The sequence below is a fragment of the Lonchura striata genome, chromosome 18, assembly GCF_050655825.1.
Source record: "Lonchura striata isolate lonStrDom1 chromosome 18, ASM5065582v1, whole genome shotgun sequence".
Taxonomy (NCBI): Eukaryota; Metazoa; Chordata; class Aves; order Passeriformes; family Estrildidae; genus Lonchura; species Lonchura striata.
In genome coordinates this window covers 13,342,410-13,364,739 of record NC_140720.1, presented here as the reverse complement: position 1 = coordinate 13,364,739, position 22,330 = coordinate 13,342,410, and the positions used below count along the sequence as shown (strand labels likewise).

General features: G+C 39.7%; 1 protein-coding gene across 2 annotated transcripts in view; it reads left to right on the top strand.

The window, feature by feature from the left end:
- The window catches only part of TBCD (tubulin folding cofactor D), a 111,761-nt gene that overhangs the window by 71,183 nt on the left and 18,248 nt on the right, over positions 1 to 22,330 (top strand). For both annotated transcript variants that reach the window (XM_021535835.4, XM_021535834.3), the window contains exons 23-31: positions 4,983 to 5,014; positions 7,032 to 7,094; positions 7,506 to 7,582; positions 9,782 to 9,863; positions 13,345 to 13,463; positions 14,248 to 14,339; positions 15,196 to 15,336; positions 19,841 to 19,924; positions 21,408 to 21,566. In XM_021535835.4, the coding sequence (XP_021391510.2) occupies positions 4,983 to 5,014; positions 7,032 to 7,094; positions 7,506 to 7,582; positions 9,782 to 9,863; positions 13,345 to 13,463; positions 14,248 to 14,339; positions 15,196 to 15,336; positions 19,841 to 19,924; positions 21,408 to 21,566 (849 nt within the window). The remainder of the gene's footprint in view (positions 1 to 4,982; positions 5,015 to 7,031; positions 7,095 to 7,505; positions 7,583 to 9,781; positions 9,864 to 13,344; positions 13,464 to 14,247; positions 14,340 to 15,195; positions 15,337 to 19,840; positions 19,925 to 21,407; positions 21,567 to 22,330) is intronic.

Here is a 22,330-nt window from a genome sequence, read left to right as displayed (position 1 = left end):
ATGGCCTTAAGCTGCACCAGGGAAGGTTTAAATTGATGTTGGAAAAGGTTGTTTGTGCAACCCTTGCACAGGTAACCAGGGCAGTGGTGCAGTCACCATCCCTGGTTTTTACCAGCTGTGAAAACCTAGATTTAAAAGATATGTTACAAAAGGGTTTAGTTTAAAAGGTTTTAACACATTTAAAAGACGTGTTAAAAAGGGTTTGGTTTAAAAGGTTTTAATATAAATAAAAGAGGTCTTAAAAGGGTTTACATTTTAAAAGGTTTAAAGGATGTGTTGAAAGGGTTAGGTTGGTCTTGGCAGTGGTTGGATTCAATGATCTTATAAAGATCTTTTCCAACCTAAATAGTTCTGTTATTCAATAATACAAAAAGTCTTCAAGAAAACAGTATTTTAATAGTAGTTGTGTTAAGATTCTCTGAAACTGCCTCATCTGGTCTGAGGTTCTTGGCTCTTCAGCTGAACAGATGTTCAGTATTATTGGTGCCACTAGAGATGAAGGGATGGGACGAGTTTCAGGCTAAGAACAATTTATTGCTCAGATAAACATCAATCACAGAGTCCTTGAGATTTTAGAGGAGCCAGTAGTCGGCCTTAGCTCATTAATAATCGCAAATTATTTGTTACAAGGCAATATGGAACTTTTTAAACCAATAGACAATTGCCACAAAATTTATTTTGCTTTTCTAGCCTATCACCTTTGCTTAATTTTACTGCACTGGATAATTTGCCCAGTGGGCTTCTCTCTCAAAGGCACATATATGGTTGTATTGTAACTTCTAAATTCTTAGTTTATTCCATACAACCACACTTCTGCATTATAAACCCTTCACCATCTTACCCATACAATTTCTTACTTAAGCCATATTCTTTCTTACAACTACAGAAATACAAGTTTATGATTTTTCTACTTAATATCTATGTATTGTATTTTTACATCAATCTAAGCTTCTCCTAAGGCTCCAGATCAAACTCTTCAGTGTGTGTAGAAGTTTCTGGTTTTCCCACTCCCCCAGTCCGGAATATTTTTTAGCTTCCTTGTGGCCAGTTCTGAGTGCCCAGAAGATCAGGAGTGGCTCTGGCAGCGCAGGGCTGCCTGCAGGTGGTTGCAGTGCACTTTGTGTCTCAGCAGATGCTGTTGTTCATCGTCCCCCCAGGCTCCCATCCCAGCCGGACGTGTCGGGATGCTGGATGTTCGTCAGCGCCTCCCACGCCGGGCAGCGCGCTGCCTGCGACGTGCTGCACACCCAGCCTTGCTCTGAGCTCATCCCTGCAGCCTCTGCACGGGCTGCCTGGGTGTGGAGCACGTCAGCTGTGGCAGCCCAGCAGATTTAGGAGCTCGGAGTGGCAGCCAGTGGCAGTTGAGGCGGCACTTCCCGAGTTTCGGCGTTTGCAGCGGAGTTAAGGGAGCCCGCAGGTGTTGACAGGTGCTGGGCAAAAGAGAAACTCATCTCATTTCAAAGACCTCGAAGGTTGTAACTGATCTTGATGGTTTCAGGGCAAATGTGTTTCTTGGCATGCATCTCCCTCTGAAAGAGTTTTTTTTTAGGTACATGAGCTTAATCAGTAAAGAATTCCAGCTTTGCAACAAAGCTCATCTTAAGAGTTCCTCCAAGTTCAGAGGGTTTTGTGCATCCAGGGCCTGGGTGGCTCTGTGAGATTGTGCTGCACTGTGCTCTGAAGACTTACAAGGTGAAGTTCTGCCACTCACTGGGAAAGCTTTTACTTCCATAGAGCCAGGATTTCACCTGTAGCATTCTGATGTTAGAATACAACATGGGATACCAATTTACAGTAGCCTAAAAGTTGGTATTTCTCCTGTCAGTGTGGTTTATTCTGTGCATCTTGAAGGGTTGGCCATGAAAACTTTGTTAACCTATTCAGCTGTGCTCAAGGGTTTCCCTTTCCCCCTGGTGTACCCTCTGATAAAGCCATTCTGTACCTCCAAAATCCAGGGAATGTGCAACCCGGATCTTTAAAGATACCTCACTTCTGTTTGGGACAAAGAGTTCCCAAAGAAAATTCTTGGTTGCTGTTCATGTGGAAGTGAAATACATCTCAGCTTTCCCAAAACCCAGCATTCACAACTGAATCTCTTCAGCTATTCCAATACTTCTAACTTCAGATTTGAATATCTGGGAAAACGTAGATGCTTTTCTATTCTAAACAGCTTCAGTTACTGTTATTTTTATTATCTTAAAGAGGAATTTTGGCTTTCACACAAAAAGCAGCAGGCTTAAATTAATTAAAAAAAATAAATTCACAGAAGTACTTTGAACTTCTTTATGCCCTGAGAACAGCACTGCCACTGGTTTTGATTCAAGCTAATGTAATTATAAAATAGATACTGTCATTCTTAGGTCAGTAATGTTAATTTGTCAGTTCTGCAAGGGATCATATATTTTATTTTCCACACATAAATTGTGATTCATCCCAGGATGTTTCTAGGAGAGAAGCATTGCTGTGGAGCTGCACACAGGAAGGAATGCTCCGGAGCTTGTGGAGCCTGGGCACCGCATCACTCAATTTGCAAATTGAATTAATAATTAAAGCTTGAAACAAGTACATCTAATAATGTGATGCAACTTGTGGATTTGTCTTTGGAATAAAAAAGAAGGAATACTGACTGTACAGCAAAATCCAGAATCTCTGAATTAGGTAGATCCGTATCTTTTTAATTTAGTGAAATACTGTGGAGTGAGATAAAGTTAATAGAAAGATGTGCATCATGTTGGACAAACTAAGCACTGGCTGAGGAAAGATCTTGGATTATGATAGAATTCTTGGTTCTTAAAAGTGGAATATGCATGAGCTGTGGAAAGGGAGAACAAGATCAGCTATGTTGGTGGACACAGAGAATGTCTGGGCCAGAACCACCCCTGGGAGCACACCCAGGTCATGGTGCCACCAAGAGGGACTGGATTGGAGTTTGTGCCACGTGGAAAAGTTGCTATGCAAATCCCTGTCACCTTTCTGCATTCTTGCATGGGGACAGCAATCCTCAGAGAGGCTCTGAACTGAAATGGAGTTGGTGAAACGCCAGAGGAAGGGATGGCACTCAAATTATTACCACCAGCACAGCTTGAAGTGGCCTGACTTCCTTCTTGGCAGTGCAAGGAAATGGAGAGGAGCAGCCTTTGTGAGTCAGTTCTTGCTTTGTACTTGGAACACAGCAATCCATATCTGAATCCCTGCATCAGCACACCAAACACATTTGCAAGGTGATTATTTTCTACTCATTTGCAGTAAGGCAGCAGACAAAAGGCAAGGAATGGGTGAAGGCAAAATAAAGGGGAGAAGTGTGGAAGAGGAAGCAAGGCTTGCCACATCAGTCACCTGGTTTTGCTGCTGTCTCGCCTCCTTGCGTCACTTTTTTTTTTGTTTTCTAATTTAAATTTTTTTAGAAGCTGGAGAGCAGACAGCATGGCAGGAAGGTGGGGTAGACTACACACCTTATCAGCATGAGGATGTAGAATCTGTGCTTGCTTCCTACAGTGATAAACTGAGCTGGGGATTATTAAATTAAACCTAATATATATTAAACGTGGAAAGCAAAAGTTTCTCAATTAAAGGAAGTGCTGACCTATGGCAAATAAGAATATTGTGGAATTGGCATCTCTGTGTTACCTGAAACACCAATGAAATTGTTGAACAGTCAGAAACTCAGGGCATATTACAGAAAGGACCTCCTCATATGGAATGGAAAAACCTGTTTAAAATGTTCAGGCTTTTGAAGCTCATACAAAGGGATATATTGGAGAACAAAGTTGTTAGAGCTGTTAGGATTGCTAAGCTGGCCTTCTGAGCACAGCTACTAATTTTATTGTGGGCAGGGACGAGGAGAGGAGGGAAGAAAAATGTTTAAAATAAACAAAAAACAACAAGCAAATAAACAAGTCTTTGTTGTTGCTCCCCTTGCTGGGAGTTTCTGCCAGAGCATGGACATGCAAACAGGTGATTAAGGGTTTGGCACACCTCAGGGAGGAAATATTCCAGCAGAAGTGAAGGGAGACAATGAGGAGTCAAGGGAGGAAATATCCAAAGGAAGGGGAGGTCAAAGGTTCACAAAATGGAGCAGTGAAGCCACAGAGGGTGACACTGAGTGGAACACCTGGGGCATTGCCTTGGGAGTGAACATCCAGACAAGCAGCAGCCACTGCTCAGTGGGGTCAGGAGAAGCCAAAGAATGCAGACAGGCCCTGCCATTTCCAGGGTGCTTTTCCCTCTCCCCACTTTCGGCCCAGGTCAGATTTTCTCCTCCCAGTGCTGCTACTGGCCAGGCTCATGTTGAGACAGAGGAACTGGGCTGAGGTCTGAGCTGGTGAAACCATCCTTGAGGAACACACCTTTGCCTCAGGAGGATCTGAAGTCGTTTGAGCCACTTGTTTCTCTCCATTTTCTGCTGTGTTTCTTGTGGTGATAAACACAAAATCACCTGGGAGGGGGCTTGAGCAGGAACGGAGAAGGGTGGTAAATCTCACCAGGAGAGGAAACCAGTTAACATCTGTGAAAATGGGATCTGGGAAGGGAAGTTTCTGCTTAGTTTTACAGAGATGATGATTTTATTTAAAAATTGTATCTAGTTCCTTTTCATTTGTGGAAATCAGAAGCTGGTAGAGACTGTATGACTGGAAAGTCCTTTGGCCAGTCTCATGGGTTTGGAATGTTCCTGTAGCAAGTGAAAAGAAAAGCAAAATGAACTTGACAGTCTTGTTATTATTCACATTAAAAAGTAGGAAGACCAGGAGTGCATTTTGGCAAGAAGAAATCTTAATATTCAGGAGAGGTTTGTATTAATCACACTGAAGTCAAGAAAAGTTGATTTAGAAGGAAGCAGAGTTGATCAAACATAAAACTGTGGGTATTTTGTGCTCTGCTTTCATTCTGAAATGATTTTGAGGTGCTTTTTGCCTCACTGTGGGCAATGTACACTGAGGTTGCCTGTGGTGGGTTGTTCTCTGAAGGCTGTTTCTGCTTTGCAGGGGTTTAGGTGGAGAACTGATGAGACCAGCTGGTAAGTACCACAGCTGGGCTGGGACAGCATGAGAGGTGCCCTGAGGAATTTGGCTGTTGATGTGTTTCCAGTTCATTTTTCATATGTTGTGTTGAATGTGTAAGTAAAGTCGGCACAGTAATTAAAAAAAGATGAACTTTGAAGGCCAATCAGCAGATGGGTACAGCAGGACAAGGGGTAACAATACACTTGGAATAACCAATACTTGGAGTAACTCTGTGTAAGAGCTGGAGATGGTTCTGGGCTCTTTGTCCTTCTGTTGTTGCACACAGTGAAGTTTTTTCAGGGTTGGACTGTCTTCCTTCAGTGATTTAGTCAGATTCCTCTCCACAAGAGATATAATCTGCACTTTTAGACAGAAGCCATGGTGGAAATAATGATTTTATCATAACACACGTGTGCACAGAAGTGAAGCACAAAGACCATAGAAACAACAGTCTGTGGGGAGTGTGGCACCACAGAAAAGATGGATTTGGAAGATTGTTGGATGCTGTGAAAAGGAAGGGTGTTGCAGGAAGAGGTAGCCTGGGTGGATGAGGAAATGATGCCAACTTGGTTTCCTGCTTGTGAGCTGAATGAAGGAAATGCTGCAGAGCAGATTCCAGCCTGGAAGATCTGAGGCCATCCAGACCTTGTGGCTAACAGAGCTTCAGCACTGAGATGGAAGACAAGGGGGATTTGAGTGAGATTACAGCTGTATGACACGAAAATGGAAGCTGAAGGGAGAGGTTTTTTGTGATACGTTTTAGCTTTTAAGCAGGTGAACATTTTGTGGTTTTGGAGAAATACAAATGGCAGTATTTTGGCATGATACAACTGTGTAGGTGGAATAAGAGAAGAATTGAAAATCTTCCACAAATTGCTTGCATGTCTAATGAAGATGATGGTCTCGACCACAACAGAGCACAAAGTGCAGAGAGCTAAGGAGGAACCCCAAGAGATTTGGGTTTAGTCACATTGCACTTAGCCTTGTCTCTGGATAAATATTAGCACAGAGAACCTGACACACAGTATTGAGAGGATTTTGTGTGACATTGCCATAGTGAGGAGTGAGTTCAAGAGTAGATTTGGAGCCCAGAAAGTTGATTATAAATGGAGGTGATCAGTTATGTGCAGAGCCCAGAGGAAGAGTCAAAAATCAGGTTGTGGGAGCAGAGGAAAACAAAACAGTGGAATTAGTTTATATTGCACCTTCTGTCCTTTCCCTCCTCTCCACCAACTCTAAAGCAGCCAGGCAGTGAGATGGAGCTGTACCAATCTCATTTATTTGAACTGAATCCCAGGAGGTGAAAGATACTGGTATTCCCCAAGTGCTGAGTTTTCATTTGAGCAATGCAGTCAATCTGTTGCACAGAAAATTTGCAGTGTTTACTGTGTTAATCTCCATTCCCCAAAAAAGCCTCAAAACATTTTTAAAAAATACAATTCTCAAAGTGGGTTTGTAAGCATTAAAACTCTAATAAGTTCATAGATTAAAAATAATAAGGACTTTGTTATGGAAAGGATGTGCTCATGTATTCCAAGTATCAAAGGAAATAAAGTTTCATCCAGTTTCATAGCTCCCAGCTCTGTGCAGTGAACAAATGCCACTCCTTGGAGGTTCAAAAACAATGTGAATAAGAAGTAGGAAAACCTGTCCTAAAGATTTGAATAGTTTTTAGTAGCTGTGGTATTATCCTTGTCTCAGTTGGTTTTCTATCACTGATGCTACACTGCCATTTCCAGGCTGTATAGCAGAGTGGCACACCTTGAATGGCAGAGAGGGAAAGCATCCCACCAAACAAGGGATCAGTGATGGGACTAACTCGTGGCAGAGGATAGTCACTGCATCCTAGTGATTTTTGTACAAATGTAATTTCCTTCCAGTTTTTAATTTCCCTTATTTTGAGTATCTGTTTGCAAATATTCTTCAATTTAAAATTAATGCTAATGTAACCTCCTGTGGTTGTCTTTTCAAAATTGCTACAATTTCTGTTTTCTGGGGGGTATTTATCTCATCAAACTTATTTTCTTACAGTCTGTGCTTTAATTGAGAAGTTGTCACTATCAAAAATGCCATTTAGAGGAGATCCAATAATCAGTAAGTCCTATTTTAAATAACCTTCCATGACTGCAGTAGTTAACTGAAGTAACTAACATAGTTACTGTAGTAGCTATTCATTAAACTAAAATATTAACAAATTCTACTTTTTAAAGAAAAAAAATTAATGGGGTTAGGTGGCCTAACACATTTTAAAAATACCAAAAAGTTAGACAAACACTACAGCAGATGCTGATGCAATTTGAATATTTGGTTTTTAGCTATTAACTTAACTTTAACTAAACCAGTCTGGAGTAGCTCTGCTGGGAGTCACAGCCTTGTTTAGTTTAGAAAAAACCAAGGACACAGGTTGATCCGTGTAATTGCTGGTCTGTGGAAAAATTAAATGGAGAGTGTTGAAGTTCAGAAAGTAAGAAAACTTAAAGCTGTTTATGTTCCTTGCTGTTCCAGGTGGTTGGCAGTGGTTAATAAATGACAGTCTAAGGCATCTCCCTCTTGTTTCCAGTGCTGCACGACAGCATATAAAGGTACAATAATTTCTCCTCCTTCATGTGGTCACATTAAATACAAAATTAGAAATACTTTTGCTTTCCTTTGGTGGATTATCCATGGGATCTTATTTTGGTTCATGAATGCATGTTTCATAGATGTGTGAGAAGGGGTATTTTAAGAAGTGTATTTTGAATTCCTCAAGATTGCAGTGGACTTTTCTGATTAACACTTGAGCAGTTATCCCAAAGGTTGCTCCTGTCTGTACCTCTGGACAGGGTGAGGAGTTGCTGATGGTGCTGGAAGCTGCTCCCTGGTTACATTTTTGCTTCTGTTTTGGTGCACCTGTAATATGTGTGGCTTCAGAGAACTCTTGTGACAATTAAAAATGCTCTGGGTGGTGCCCACAGGTACTGAGGGTGTTTGGTAGCTCTGCGAGCTCTGCTGTGAGTTACCAGAGTTACTCAGGACAAGGAGCTTAAATTTTCCATTAATCTCTGCTGCAAATCCTTTTTCTGTGCTCTCAGACTGCTCTGATTCTGAATATTAAATCCATTGATGGATATGTCTCATGCTGTTTTATTTGCATCATCTTAACACCTCCAGTTATTCACCTTAATTTTCCCCAGAATTCCCATGGCAGTTTGATCTCGTGCTCTTAAAGGCACTGCTGAATTATAAAGGCAATTTCTGTCTGCCCTGCTAGAGCTTACAGACAATCTGAATTTAACACACTGTTTTCATTGTGCTAGGTTTTAATAATAAGATAAAAAGACATTTCAGGTATCTCACACCTCATCTTTTAAAGCTGTCCTTGGGAGACAGAGGAGACTGGAGTTCTATCCAAATCACTGAAGGAAATTAAAAAAAGAAATTTGAATTCTTAGGATATTCTTTTGGCATTAACAATTTATTCAAACTGCTGGTATGTCTTCTAAGTGGAACTTCTAAAGCAAAAGCTTAGAAGAATTAATTATAGGCTGTAGAGAATTTTAACTTGTTTGGTGAACATCAGTTAAAGCCAAAAAAGTGTATTTAGTAAATGACAGCTTTCTCACTTATTTCTGCTTCTGCTTTAGAGAGGAATAATTGTAAGAGCAATGCTTAAGATGTTGAAAATTAATCTTCTTTTTTCAGACATACACTATTCTTTTCCAGTTGAACTTCATACATTTAAGGTGAAAAACATTTAATTTAGAAAGTGAAATATCTGAGCAATCTGGTCTGGCTATGGCAGAGGTTGGATAATTTAGCCTTTAAAGGTCCATGATCTACAGCAGTTAGATAATTCTGCTTATTTTGCTACTATCATGCCTATGGTAGTTAGAATATTGTTTTGGTGAATACTGGTTTTCTTTCAAGTCCTTGATTTTGCATAGAGAACTTGTCTGAGGTGTCTTTGAGGGCAGCATGAATCAGCTGGGCAAAATTTCTGTGTTACATCTGAGATTTCTTGTACCTGGGGAACACAAGTGTTAATAAGTATTGTTGCTGTTAACATGAAGTGAACAATGCAAAGCTTTTGTGTGCTTTCAAATTTATTATAATTTTGGGTAACAGTATATCATCAGCTGAAAAGTATAATTCAGCCATAAATTCTATTCTGTTATGTATTCTTTTAAATTCTGTTGTGTTACATATTCTATTATGGGCTTTCTGAAATAGCAGCTGAGTTATTTTGTGTTCTGTATCAGTAACTGAAACCACTCTAAAAATGAGGAGGCTCAGGTATAACACAACCATTGATCCTTTTCTAAACCAATTAAAATTAGGACACAAAGCCTGTGATCCTGGATATTTGGGCTTTTTTGTTTTCTACATTCAGTCCATGTTTTTTTCTGTGTTTCCTTTCTGTAGCTCCCTGGGGAAATAGGGTTTGTTTCTTGTCCATCTGGCATCAGTATATAGATATATATGAAAGAAGATGAAATAATGACTGGTGTGTTTTGTAATGCTGTGTCATCCTGGAGGTCTTTCATCTGAACTGAAAATATATTTCATACATTACTGTTATTGTCTTAAATGTTAATTTAGCTTACTGGTCATATTGAAGGAATAAGATTAAAATCTGTTTTTTCCTTACTAAACCACTATTGAGAAGAAATAATAAGAAAGGAAATGCCAGTATCTGAAAGGAGTTTTTTGGTTTTTGCCTTTTTTTTTTTAAATCCACTTTCTTTTTCCTTAAAAATTTAAAGTATGAGGTGAGTAAATGCATTTCTGTGCCTTTGTTGCAGGAGTCTGCAGTGTCTGCACTGGCTGCTCTGTGCAATGAATTTTACATCAACGAGAGGGGAGAAGCTGATCCAGCTCTGCAGGGTAATGATTCATGTTTAACACAGAGGCACAGAATGCTGGGCTGGACCAAACTTGCACTTTGCAGGGATTGCACAGAGTGGGGAGGGGCAGCACTGGTTTTAACACAACCTAAAATTCTTGAGGAAAAAAGGAATTGACAGCTGAAAGTTGTCTGAAAAATGACAGGTGGAAGTGTAGGAAATGTCTCATTTCCTACATAAATGCTGGCTTTAGACTGGAGGTGAGTAGAAGGTACCACCATAATGAATACAAAGCAAATTTATATTGCTTTTCTGTTCCATCCTGTAAAACAGAGAACCAAAGATTGTGCATTTCTAAAATCCTCAATTTTAACAAAGTGAATCTTTCTCACATCCTATTTCGATAAACTCTGCCAGAGATCATGGTGATTTATAGAAGAACTGCTAGGGGATAAGAACAGGATAGGGAAGAACACCCAGATTTCTGGTGCATGTGAGAGCTCATGTGTTTGTTTTTGGATCAGCAGTACAGGAGGAGGCTTAAACTTCTCCTAGGGGCGTATGAATCAGCATCTTTTTTTATGCTGCTTTTCTTGTACCTGTCTTCCTTTCAAGGATCAAATTGTATCATGTCCATCAGAGACAAACTGCTGGATTGTACAGATAAATATTTTAAGAATAACAATAATTATATTTTTTTCTAAATATGACAGCGAATGTACATATACTTAATAAAATATTTTCTGGATTTTGGCCCTGCCTGCCTGATTTTTTGTGGGCAGCATGGGAAGATGTGATATGGTCCCAAGGCAGATAAAATCCCCACAACCTCAGGAAAGGGTCATGTGTAAAACCAGAACGTGCTGGGCAGGAGGAGGCAATGCTGAGTCAAAGCCAACAAGGTAAAAATGAGTTGAGAAGTTTTATGTAAGGATGTAAATAAGTTTTAGGTAAGTTTTATGTAGGTGAAATTTTATATAAGGATGAAGTTTCAAGTTTCTGGAAAAGTCAGGCAGGTGCCCAAGTCAGGAGGGAGAAGGGATCTGCTGGAAGTACAGGCTGCAGATGTTTTACTCATTGCTTTACTCATTTAGACACCTCTGAAACCTCTTGGTTTTTTCCTGGATTTGAGGATGACTTTTCACCTGCCTTGTGCTTGAAGGGACCATGGCAATGTGGCTGTGATGGTCTAGGGACACAATTAGGTCAAATTTGTAGATGCAGACAGAATTTCTCATGGGACTTTCTCAAGTAGATTTGTGAAATGACAATTTTTCTGCCTAGAAAACTCTGTGGTCAGCTCCATCTTGAGTACGTTTTATGTGGCCTTGACTGCACTGGACCCTGCTCCAGATATGATAACAGAAGTGCCATTACACATGGAAGCATCTTTAAAAAAAAAACCAAACCAAAAAAAGGTGTATTTTATCTCTGTACTGATAAAACTTAAAAATTTCATGCCTGTCTGTTGCGGGATTGAAATCCAGTAGTAAAAGTCCTCCCAGAGTGTGTGATGGCTGTGGGTATCTGTGGAAGCTGTAGTGCAGGAAACATTCAGCACAGTGCAGGTGCCTTAGATAAGTCAGTCTGAACTTACCTAAGCAGGTAAAGCAAGTCTGGACATGATTAAGGGGAAAAAAAACCCCAAAAAAACCCACAACATTTTGGTAAAATTTAACCAGCGTTTCACTGTTGCTTGATGATTAAAATGAAAACACCAATCAAGGGTGCTTTAGCAGTCTGACATTCTGAATTTGTCCTTATTAGGCTGCATTTTTATTGAATCACTACTTTTCTCTTTGTTTTGACCTTCTCTTAGTGTTTTCTTTATCTGTCTTAGTGTGTTCTGGTTTGGTTTTGCTGACTTTCTCTTTTTAATATTCTTTCAGGATGGGTTGTGTGGAATTAATATTGTAGATACTTCATAGGCCCTGTTGGTTTATGAAGCTGAAGGCTCTTAGAAGAATATTAACATTTGCATTACACTTTCCACCATAATTACTGAGTGGTTATAAGTACAGAGCTGTTGTTTGTTTGTTGCTGTGTCATTTGGCTGAAATGTCAATCTTAAATTTACATCACTCAAAGTGGAGACTGTCACAGCTCACTGTTCAAGATCTTCTTGCTGTCACAGCAAACACTGCATCTTCCTATGGCCTCAGGACTCTTAAGAGCCTGGTGTTTTGGAAAATTTGAAATAAATGTGCTTATCTGAAGGTGTTGCTCACCTCTGGCCAGGAGCTGGGCTGCTGATGGGAGGAACGAGCTGGGGCCTGTCCATTGCACTGGGGTGTAAAAAAACCACTCATGAATTATGATGAATGGGGAGTTTCTAATGGCAGCTCTTCTTTCTTCCTCTAGCAAATATTGCTCAACCATTTAAACCTTAGATTACAGTAGGCAGTGGCACAATTATGTAATCTTCCCAGGATCTCTGGTTCTTTTTCTTTGAGGATTAAAAAGTGTCTCTGCAGTAACGGGATCGATCAGACCACCTTGCTCCTGTCTGGATCTGTGTTTATTGTAGCTGGCTTGGAGAAGCTTTTTTGGAGTACCTTGTTTTTCTCTGTATTTTACAGAGGAGTTCAATGTGAAAAGTTGGGTAAAGGAAGTATTGGCTGTAAGTCTGAGATAAAGACTGCAGCAGAAATGTGAACCTGTTCCTGACTTTTACTCCTTTTATTTTTTTGTACACTCATTTTCTGCTTGATATTGCTTTACATGTTTGCTGAGGCTCCTTTTCCCATGCCCAGCTGGGTTTATTCTGTGTTTATTCTGTGTTTTTTGACTCTGCTGCTATTTGTGGGGTCACTGTCCCTGCTGTGTCCTGTGCCAGCACACAGAACCAAAGGGGACATTTCTTCCTGAGCTTTCTCCTCCAAAACACCCAGCTTCATTTACTTCATTTTCTTTCTGTGAAAAATGATCTGAAATTATCTCACTCTTTAGCTATGATCTCAGTGTGTGCTTAAACAGTACTCCAGTCAGAAGTTTTCTGAGGGAAAACTGTTAAAATAACTGATATTCACAAACTTGGGGATCTTCTGCCTAACACAGAACATTTATCCAAAGATAGAAAATGGTGATCTATAAATACAAAAAGAACTTGCTCCACTGTGCTTAGCCAGAAATTTGTGCTTATACTTGATAAGCCTCTAAAATTGAGAAGTTTTTCTTTTCTGTCTCTGAAGTAATAGGCTTAGTATAAATAAAAAGTCAGATTTTTAGACAGAAAATATTAATTCATACATGTAAAAGTGAACATGTTAAAATTTTTATCCTTTCCCTGTAGAAAATTAAGGTATTTTAGTTTATTTTGAACTAAACTAAATTTTTAGTTAGTTTTTTTTAGTTCTAAATGAATATTTTAGTTCTAAATGAACATTTTAGGTCAACAAATCACAATTTTTTTCCAGCTGCTTTGTTTAGGGGATCTTTTCCTTATTTTTTTCCCCTTAGCCAAATATGAAATTCTAACGATGTGGTGGTTGCTTTTCACTCTGCAATTGTATTTTTTCCAGATGAACTGGTGACACAGTACGTTTCAGAACTACAAAACGCAGAGGAAATGATTCGTTGTGGCTTTTCACGAGCTCTTGGGGCCCTTCCAAGATTTCTGCTGAAGGGCAGGCTCCAGCAGGTGAGAAAACAGGATCATTGTAATGAGAACAGGGCACGAGACTTTCTGAGTGAAACCTGTGACAGTAATCAAATAAATTATAATGATCATAATTAAAGGTCTTTGTCAAGGGGATTTGAATGCTAATGTACAGAAAAGCATCATGAGTTGAGCTTGCCATAGTTTCTGATAATTAATGTTTAGCCCTGCTTTAGTAGTGTTATTGGAAAGCCAGAGGTTGGATTAACCCTTTGCTATGGGACATTGGTCCAAGGGAACAGAGAAGAGAGGGGGGAAGGATCCAGGGGAAGAGAGATTTGCTACAGGGATTGAACTGAAACCCCTGGAGAAACTGAGATATAGGAAGCCACAAAGTGAAATAGAAATACAGATTTAGAATATAGATTTTAGCTTTTAGTAGAAACTTACACCTAAGTGCCTTGAGTAGCTAAAAAGCTGCAGCAGAGAGCAGAGGCCTTTTTGCCCTTAGCACAATTCTACCATAGAAGTGGTATTTCTATAAGGTTACCTGCCCCAGACAAAATGTAAACTTAGCCTGTTGTTCACATTTTTTAACTATATTGTTCCCATAAACAAGAAGAACTGATAGAAATACTTATATAGTTCTGAGTAATACTCTGGTAATGTTGTGTAAAATTTTACAGGCCTCTCCTGGTGAGAATCCAAACTCTGCTGCTTGCTTGGTTCCTTTATACAGGGTTGAACTCACTTTATTATGATACCTAAATTTAACACAGTAAAAAAAGCTTAGGATTTATATATCTCAATCTTTGTATTTTTTCAGGTTTTGGAAGGTCTAAAAAAAGTTACAATAATTTCCCCTGAGGACGTGAGCTTTGCTGAAGCCAGGAGAGATGCCTTAATAGCAATTGCAAAGTATGTTTCTCACCCCTGCTTGTGTCTAATTTTAAATCTTTCTGTAGAAGCTTTCTCCTTTCTGCTGGGAGCATGAGTCTTGAAATCAGTTACAGGCTTGACTGCATAGCCATTACTCAGTTTATTTTTGATTCAGAGAATTACCACACACGTAACTATGGACTTCAACTCTGATAGTGCTGTCAGGTTTTTATCAGTTAACTGACTACCCAGAGTGTATTTTAATGTTTGCCTTTCTCATGGGCTGCAATTTAATGAGCTTTACTGAGGAGGAAGAATAGATGTTTTTTCCACAATCTTAAAAAGATTGAATTGATTTGAAGAAATTGTGCCTTTTGTTTAAAGGAATATTTTCTGTGTTGAATGTCACAGTGCAGTTAACAGGATACATTAGTATTTTATGCTCTGTTACACTGCTAAAAACCCCATGTCTTCAAGGTAAAGAAGTTTAATATCAGGTTCAATGCACATTGTGTTGGCCCTTTGCTCTTCTTCCTGACTTCATTTTAAGGAGAGTTCAGAACTTCACAGATACTGAAGCATGTTCCTTTTTGGAGTGTTACAAATGTTAAAGCATTTCTGGAGTACTTTGATTTTCTCTGCATTTTATAGGAGAGTTTAATGTGAAAAATCAGGTAAAGGAAGTAAAGCAACCTACTTTCCTGCTGAGACCTTAGCTTTGCCAGTGTTTCTTTGAACCCAAACACTGCTCAGAACTCCTCAGGTCAAATTCAGCACAGAAAAATTCCTCATTCCCTCTGTAGTGGACATTACAGGTGGTGTGAATTTTATTAAGCAACATAACAAAACTTGATCTTCATTGCCTCCTATCCCTTCTTTTCCTCTTTTTTGGAAGGGTTTGCCAGACAGTGGGTGTGAAGGGAGATGGATCCCAGCAGGAATATGTGTGCAGGGACAACGTTGATCAGATTTATGCCACGCTGCTCACCGGTGTCACCGACTACACCACCGACAGCCGGGGTGATGTTGGAGGATGGTAAGGTGGGGTGAAATCCAGGGCCAGCTTTGGTGTCAATGAAAAGCTGATCTGTTTTCAAAACCTCTTAGAAACAAGATCTCCAAGCCTTTGGAGATTTGAGCCTAGGTGGGATTAGGAATGCACAGGAAGAGAAGTAGAAAGTGAAAGGTGAGGCTGACAAGTTTTGGTTGTCCTTGCTCAGAAGTTGGGAATATGGGGACTGAGATGTTCAAAACCAAAGTTAAGCCTTTTTCTGGTTCTGTGGGTGGCGTTAGTTCCTTTTAGTGAATACCAGGAATGCATTCTGTTGCAAAACAGGGATTTAAAGCATTATTTCTCCTTATTTGAAACAACACATTGGGTCCTGCCTGATCTCTCCTGCTGCACATTGCTGTTGTGGGGATTTTTTGCCAGGAGAGGGAGTAGCTGCATAACCTGTTGAGAGGGATAAAAAAAATCTCAATTGTGATGCAGCATCACCAGATCTTTTGTAAGTTTAAGATTTCAGTGATTTCAGATATGATGCTGCAAGAATAAATCATAAGTCTATAGGAATACATCTGCTGATGCGAAATCTATAGCATAGGTAGATAAAAAAATTTAGTAACTTAAAAAGATTTTAGTAATACCAAGTCTATAGCAGTCCTGTTTTCATGGCATTCCTCAGTCTTCAAGGTCCCCCTAATATACAAAGAAGATTCAGTATTTAGCACTCTGAATGCTCTGTATTCCTTCAGTAGCAGTGATTTGGAAAGGCAGTTTCAAAATTCCTGACTGTAAAGGCTCGTGTCCTTCTTTGGGTTTGTGTTTCATTTCCAAAGCAGCTCTAACTGGGGATGTGTCAGCTCTTACTGGTTGCAAATTCCTTCCAGCTTTGAATGTGAGAGATCATGAAGAGCTCTTGTTATTCATGCCATCCTGTAGAATTACACAGCATAGGAATATGGATCTTACAAACCAATCATACTCCTGTCAGTGTGCTTTTCTGCACATATTTATGAGATAAATATGCCCAGCCTGAAGTAGTACTTGTTAATAAAAAACATCAAATTATCCTAGTTCAGGAACAAGTTCAGTAATCTGCAGATTTAAAATACTTTTGATGCTGTGTAGAAGCCTCAGAACAGTAACATTCAGTATAGAGAAGCCACAAACTCTGTAAATGAATGTGATAGAGTAATTTTAGTTGTCTTTTGTTTGACATGTGATAGCGTAATTTTAGTTGGTTTTTATTAATTAGCAGTTGATTTTGAGTAAAATGCTGGTTTTGAAAGGCCTCTTAATTTTGTTGTCTGAATCCGTAATTTGAATTGGAGATGTGCAGATATATGTTGCTTTTAGAGATGAAGAATCAACCTGTTTAACCTGTGGGTGATACTGTTTGTGTGGTATGGTAATGAAGTGGTAAAATACATGTATTTGACCTGTCTGGCAGCTGCATGAAGAGTCTCAGGGTACAGAGATGAGTGTTCTGGATTTTAATTAACAACCTATTGATAGTTCACATCTTGTACCTGGCTCTGCTTTTGCTACCTGCCAGACAGGAAGGAGTAAGTGCCTGTAAAGTACTGGTAAGAAATAATTCTGCTGGTTGAAAACATTTTGTTATTTTTTTCAGTTTGTTGAAGAAGTTCTTGTCCAGCAGTCATGTGGAGGTTTTGAGTGGATTGTGTCAGTCATATCTGTGCAGTGTTTGTATGAAATAAATGCTTTAAACAGTCACTACCTTCTTCCTTGGAGGGCATTTTCAGCAGTGCAGGATGAGCAGGAGTGGCTGTGCCCATCCCTGGCATGGTGACACATCCTGCCCAACTGGCACCTGCTGGGTTAGGCTCAGATTTGTTCTGTCCTGTTTAGAGCTCTGCCCTGCTCAGTCTTAACTTCAGTGTCATTATTTCATTTGGTAGCCCTGGGTTTGTTTTAAAACAGGAAAAAATAAGTTAATTACAATGCCATTCTCCTTTTCAGGATTCCTCATTAGGCTTGAACAGGGCAGGTGCTGTGAAGTACATTTGTAAAAACCATGTGGGATGGGAGCTGTGTACACAGCCTGGAACCATCTCTTGTCTTGTGGAGGAAGAAAACTTGTGATTGTGCTTTTTTCAATATGCCAGTGGGCAAGGAACAGTCAAAGCACAGTCAGAACTTGCAGGTTGTGCTCTGCAAGGCACTGGCAATGGCAGATCTCACCAGTTCCAGTAATGCAATAATTATAGGCTGTAATATTTATAAATAGGCTGCAGTAATTACAAATAATTAAAAATATTAAATAATATTCTATATTATGTATACTATATAATATTATATATAATATTTTATATAATAGAAATATTAAATAATTATAAATAGCTCCTCTGTCTTTGCACAGAAGGGAAGTGTCAGTTCTGCAGCAGAAGAAAGTGACTTTGTGCCATGTTATCATTGGGCACTTGTGTAACTGGCCAGCCTTGTCCCTTTAGCACTTCACTGCAATATTTGCAAACGTGTTGCAAAAGTTAATAGCACAAATAATCCAGACTGCTCTCAGCCTCAGCTGGGGTTTGTGTGTTTGGATTTTCCCAGTTTTCTGTCGTGGCATCCAGCTTCTCAGCTGGTTAAATTGTCATACAGCAGGGAAATAATAACACAGGGCACGAAATCAGAGATCAGGAGGTGTCTGACATCTCCTTAGAAGGGGAAACAAGGATGCAAAGCAGGGAGGGTCAGGTGCAGGTCACTGCAGCCTGCAGAAGGAAGGAGCTTGGCTTTCCCTGCTGTCACAGGAGCAGGAGGGAGCTGAATGTGTCACTAACACAAGGCAGGGCTGACAGAAAATGCAATAATACAGGGTGGGGAGGCAGAGAAAAGAAGAGACACTGAGCTTTGTGTTTGCAGAGCCAGGTGAGGTACTGGAGAAGGTGAGGACCTGGCTAAGTGTAATTAGGTATTCAACTGAGCTTCCACATCTGAGAGCATCCACTGCAGTTCTCCACAACTCTTGTTTATCCTTTTCTGTGTCTTCGTTTCAAAACAGAACAAAACACAGTGGAACTTCCAAAGAGATCCTGAGGAAATTAAATTCCCAACAGCCATTAAAATTCAAAAGTGCTTTGAGCACCAGATTCTTTTTTTTGAGCTTCTTTGGGCAGTTCCAGCCACAATCAAGTCAAGAAAACTGTAAATCAGAGGGGGAACGGGGATCCTTTCTCGTGGCTGCTGAAGGCTTTTGTGGCCTCTCAAATATCAATGCTTTCTCATTCTGTTTTTTCTAAACCAATGAATAAGATGGAAAGATAGAGAGAGAAATGCTGTTTTTCTGGAGAGACTTTGTCCTTTTTGTGTAATTTTTGTCTTTCTTTAATAGACTCGTGGGAAAGTTTCACCAACTTTTCTCTGCATATGCAAACTTTACCTTTCTTTTGACAGATTGTTTGCTGGGACATGTCTGGTTTGTCTACAGGTGGTAGACATGAATATCTAAGTCAGATATGATACGAAAAACTAGTAAAACATAACCTTGAGGAGACTGCCAGACTTGTTTTAAGCTGCTTTGGAAAAAATGATGTAATTTACCTTTTTTACCATTACAACAAATGTCCCACCCAGTTTCAGATTGCACCTGCAACTGTTTTCAAGTTTTTTTGGAAATCAGCAAGAGGAGTATTTCTTCTCATAGAAGGCTGCTGGGCCTTTTCAAATATTTTTTTTTTTCCTTTTTAAAAAAATTATTACTGGGAAAGGATGACATTACTCTGAGCTGCTGATGTAGTGAACATGCTGGGCCTGCTCTTGTGCAGGATCATGTAACCCACTGAGGTATTGCACTTGTCTTAAGAAAAGAATCACTTTTAAAAACTCATGGATTGACAAGACATTGTTTAAAAAAGCATACTGATTATTATTTGATTGAAATTACACCTTTTTTTTTAATAGTATTTAGACATTTTTAAGAGAGCAGATCATTATCTAGATAGGACTCACTTCAAGCACAACTTAGTGTTACTTTGGTCAAACTTTTTGTGAAATTAATTACTGTTTAGCATAGAGATTTAAGCCACTCTTGAGTCACAACTTGTTTTTAATGTTGGAAATATTAAGCTTGAAAATTTACAGGAATATGACAGTCTTAACAGTATTCAACATCTGAATATGGGTTGAATATGGTCAAAATGTGGCTTGACCTTTTCAGAAAATAATTTGAAGCAGACAGAGCACTTAAGTTTAAATACATCTACTTACACATGAAATATAAGTAATCATTATCAGTTTTAACCTTCTTAAAATAAAGAATAAGCCTGGTGACATCTGGCTGGGATGAAAACCAGGCTGGTGAGGCAGGGGTGACTGCTGGACCCTCAGTGCAACGTGAGCTTTGTTTCACAGAGTGGGACTGGAATGGGGACACTCCTTGTCCTCCCAAAATATGGGAGCTGCTCTCAGAGGTCCTTGCTTTTGTTCCTGTGAATGTGTGCTGGTGTTTCCACCCAGGTGATGTGTTTGTTGAAATAAGTGCAGCTGCTCTGCTCTGTCTGTGTCTCCGCAGGGTGCGGGAAGCTGCCATGACCAGCCTGATGGAGGTGACCCTGCTGCTGGTGCAGAACGAGGCAGAGCTGATCCATGCCAACACGTAGGCACTGTTCTGTCCTGTGTCTCACTCCTGGAGCTCCCTCCTCCACTCCCTGCAGGAATGCACTGCTTGCACACTCTGTGCTCCTCCTTTGTTGAGTGTGGCAGAGCTTTGACCAAAGCGCATCAAGCCCACGCGCACGGGGAGGATGTTGCAGCTGCTTTTCGGAGGGAAAACCTTGTTGGGAGCACATGGGTGGCAATCCCACCTTGGAATTGCAGCTCAGCTGTGGGATTTGGGCTAAACCTGCCACCTCTGTGGTGCTTCCCAGTAGTGCTCACTGAAACAGAAAGCAAAACCTGCCTGCTTAACCAGTGTCACATCATTAATTCATAATGTGATCAAATGTGAGCATGATTTTGGATTAGTTTCTTTTCAGAATTATTAGTAAGGAAATGAAGAAAAAGAATTTACACAGAGCTCCTGATTTTTGATTTCATTATATGGTACTCCTAATACTAAAAGAACTAGTAATAAGTGTATTTTTAAAACATAGTTTGAGCCGCAGTAAAACTTAGGTCCTAAGAATAAAAGAATTAATAAAAAGTACCATTTTTAAAATATAGTTTGAGCTGCAGTAAAACTTTCCTAAGAATAGAAGAATTAATAAAAATCACCATTTTTAAAACACAGCTTGAGCTCCAGTAAAACTTTCCTAGTGGTGGTATTGATTTGTAGACAGAGTGTGCCAGTGGTTAGGTGAACATGTACATAGTTTGGGATTTAATTTAAAAAAAAAAAAAAAAACCCAAATGTTGAAGGACACCTAGAAGGAAGGTACTGGATTCTCTAAGAACACACTGCTCACTAGTGCCCATTTTCAGGGGCTTCATACACAGATTGTCCACGTGGAACTGAGAAAAGCATTCCTGCCAGCTGGATCCCATTTTGTAAATATTCTGGGCCTTGGTGTAACTGAAGGAATTGTGGCTGGTTTTACTATCATTAGTGGCCCTTTCTGAAGGATAAAGGACCTTGTGAGACACAGTATTGTAGCTGTGAGTTTAAGTTGTGAGCAGAAACAAAATAAGGATATTGTTAAAACCAAGCCAGAGTTGAAGTGATTTATTTGGGATATATGAGATGTCCTCTGCTACGTGTGAAGTTTTCTACTTCAAAATGTGCTTTTCTCAAAGTTCTGCTCTATTTCCATCTGAAATGTTACAGTTCAGCCGAGTCATAAATTACTTTGTTATCTTTTTGGATGAAGGGTGGAGCAATATATGTAAAAGGTGGATAAAATACTGTGTAACATTAATGTCATGCTGGTTTTTGATTGATTGATTGATCGATCTGTGGAAGATAAAGCCTCAAGATTCTATCACCATGTGGGTGTTTTAAATCACTTGTGTGTTCATTCTGAAGGGTTAAATCAGAATACTTTCCTAGCAGGATCATTCTTATTCATTTAATTGAAACAATTTAAATCTAAATACACATTCTGCTGCTTAAATTTTCTGATTAATTGTTTTCTTCTTTATAGCTGCAAGCAGATTATGTGCTGGCTGGCTCAACAATCAGCTGAAAAAATAGATAAATTCCGAGCTCATGCAGGATCTGTGTTCCTTACTCTTTTGCACTTTGACCATCCTCCAGTTCCACACATCCCTCATCGAGAAGAGCTAGAGAGGATATTTCCAAGGTAAGGTATTGAAAAATGTCCTAAACCAATGAAAGTAAAAGATAAATGCACACAGTTTCACCTAAACCAAGCAACCTGGTGTCATTTTTATGCCCAGTATGTGTATGAAGGAATATTTGGTGTTGTCAGGATTTCATTGAGTTGTGCTATGAATATGCATGAACATATTTTTTTCCTCAGCTGGAAAACATTGATCATAAGGATAATTTTTAATGAATTCTATTGTTTTAACCAAGCTCTAGTTGCAGTAGTTTTCCAAGATGGACTTTCTAGTTAAAGCAAGAGTGAGAGCAACTAATTCCTGAGTGGTGATTATTATACCTGATGGGAGTGAGGAACATCCAGCTCTGTCCTTGGGGGATGCTCAGGCTGCTGTGGTCCTCTGCTCTGTCTGTGAGGCTGCTGATCATCAGCATCAGCAGTGCTGGGAGGGTGTGTTGGTCTTTCCTGGGATAGGTCTGTCCTTGGATCAGCTGGTGGTGGGAGAGAACCCAGAATGAAACTAAAAATCTTGTTTTCTGAATGGAGGCAAAGGGAACTGCAGTTCACATCTTCCCTGGATCAGAACAAGGATTTGGAGATTCCTCCACTTAACTGGCAGAGGCTGAAGCTTTGATTTGTATTTACCCCATATGCTCAAAGACCAATGTTTGATTTGATACTTAGGTAATTCAGAGACCTTCTTCACTGGTGTGGAGGAGCAATGTGGGGAGGAGAAAAGCCGTGCACCCACACATGATGATTCTTTCCCTTCTGTGGCAGGC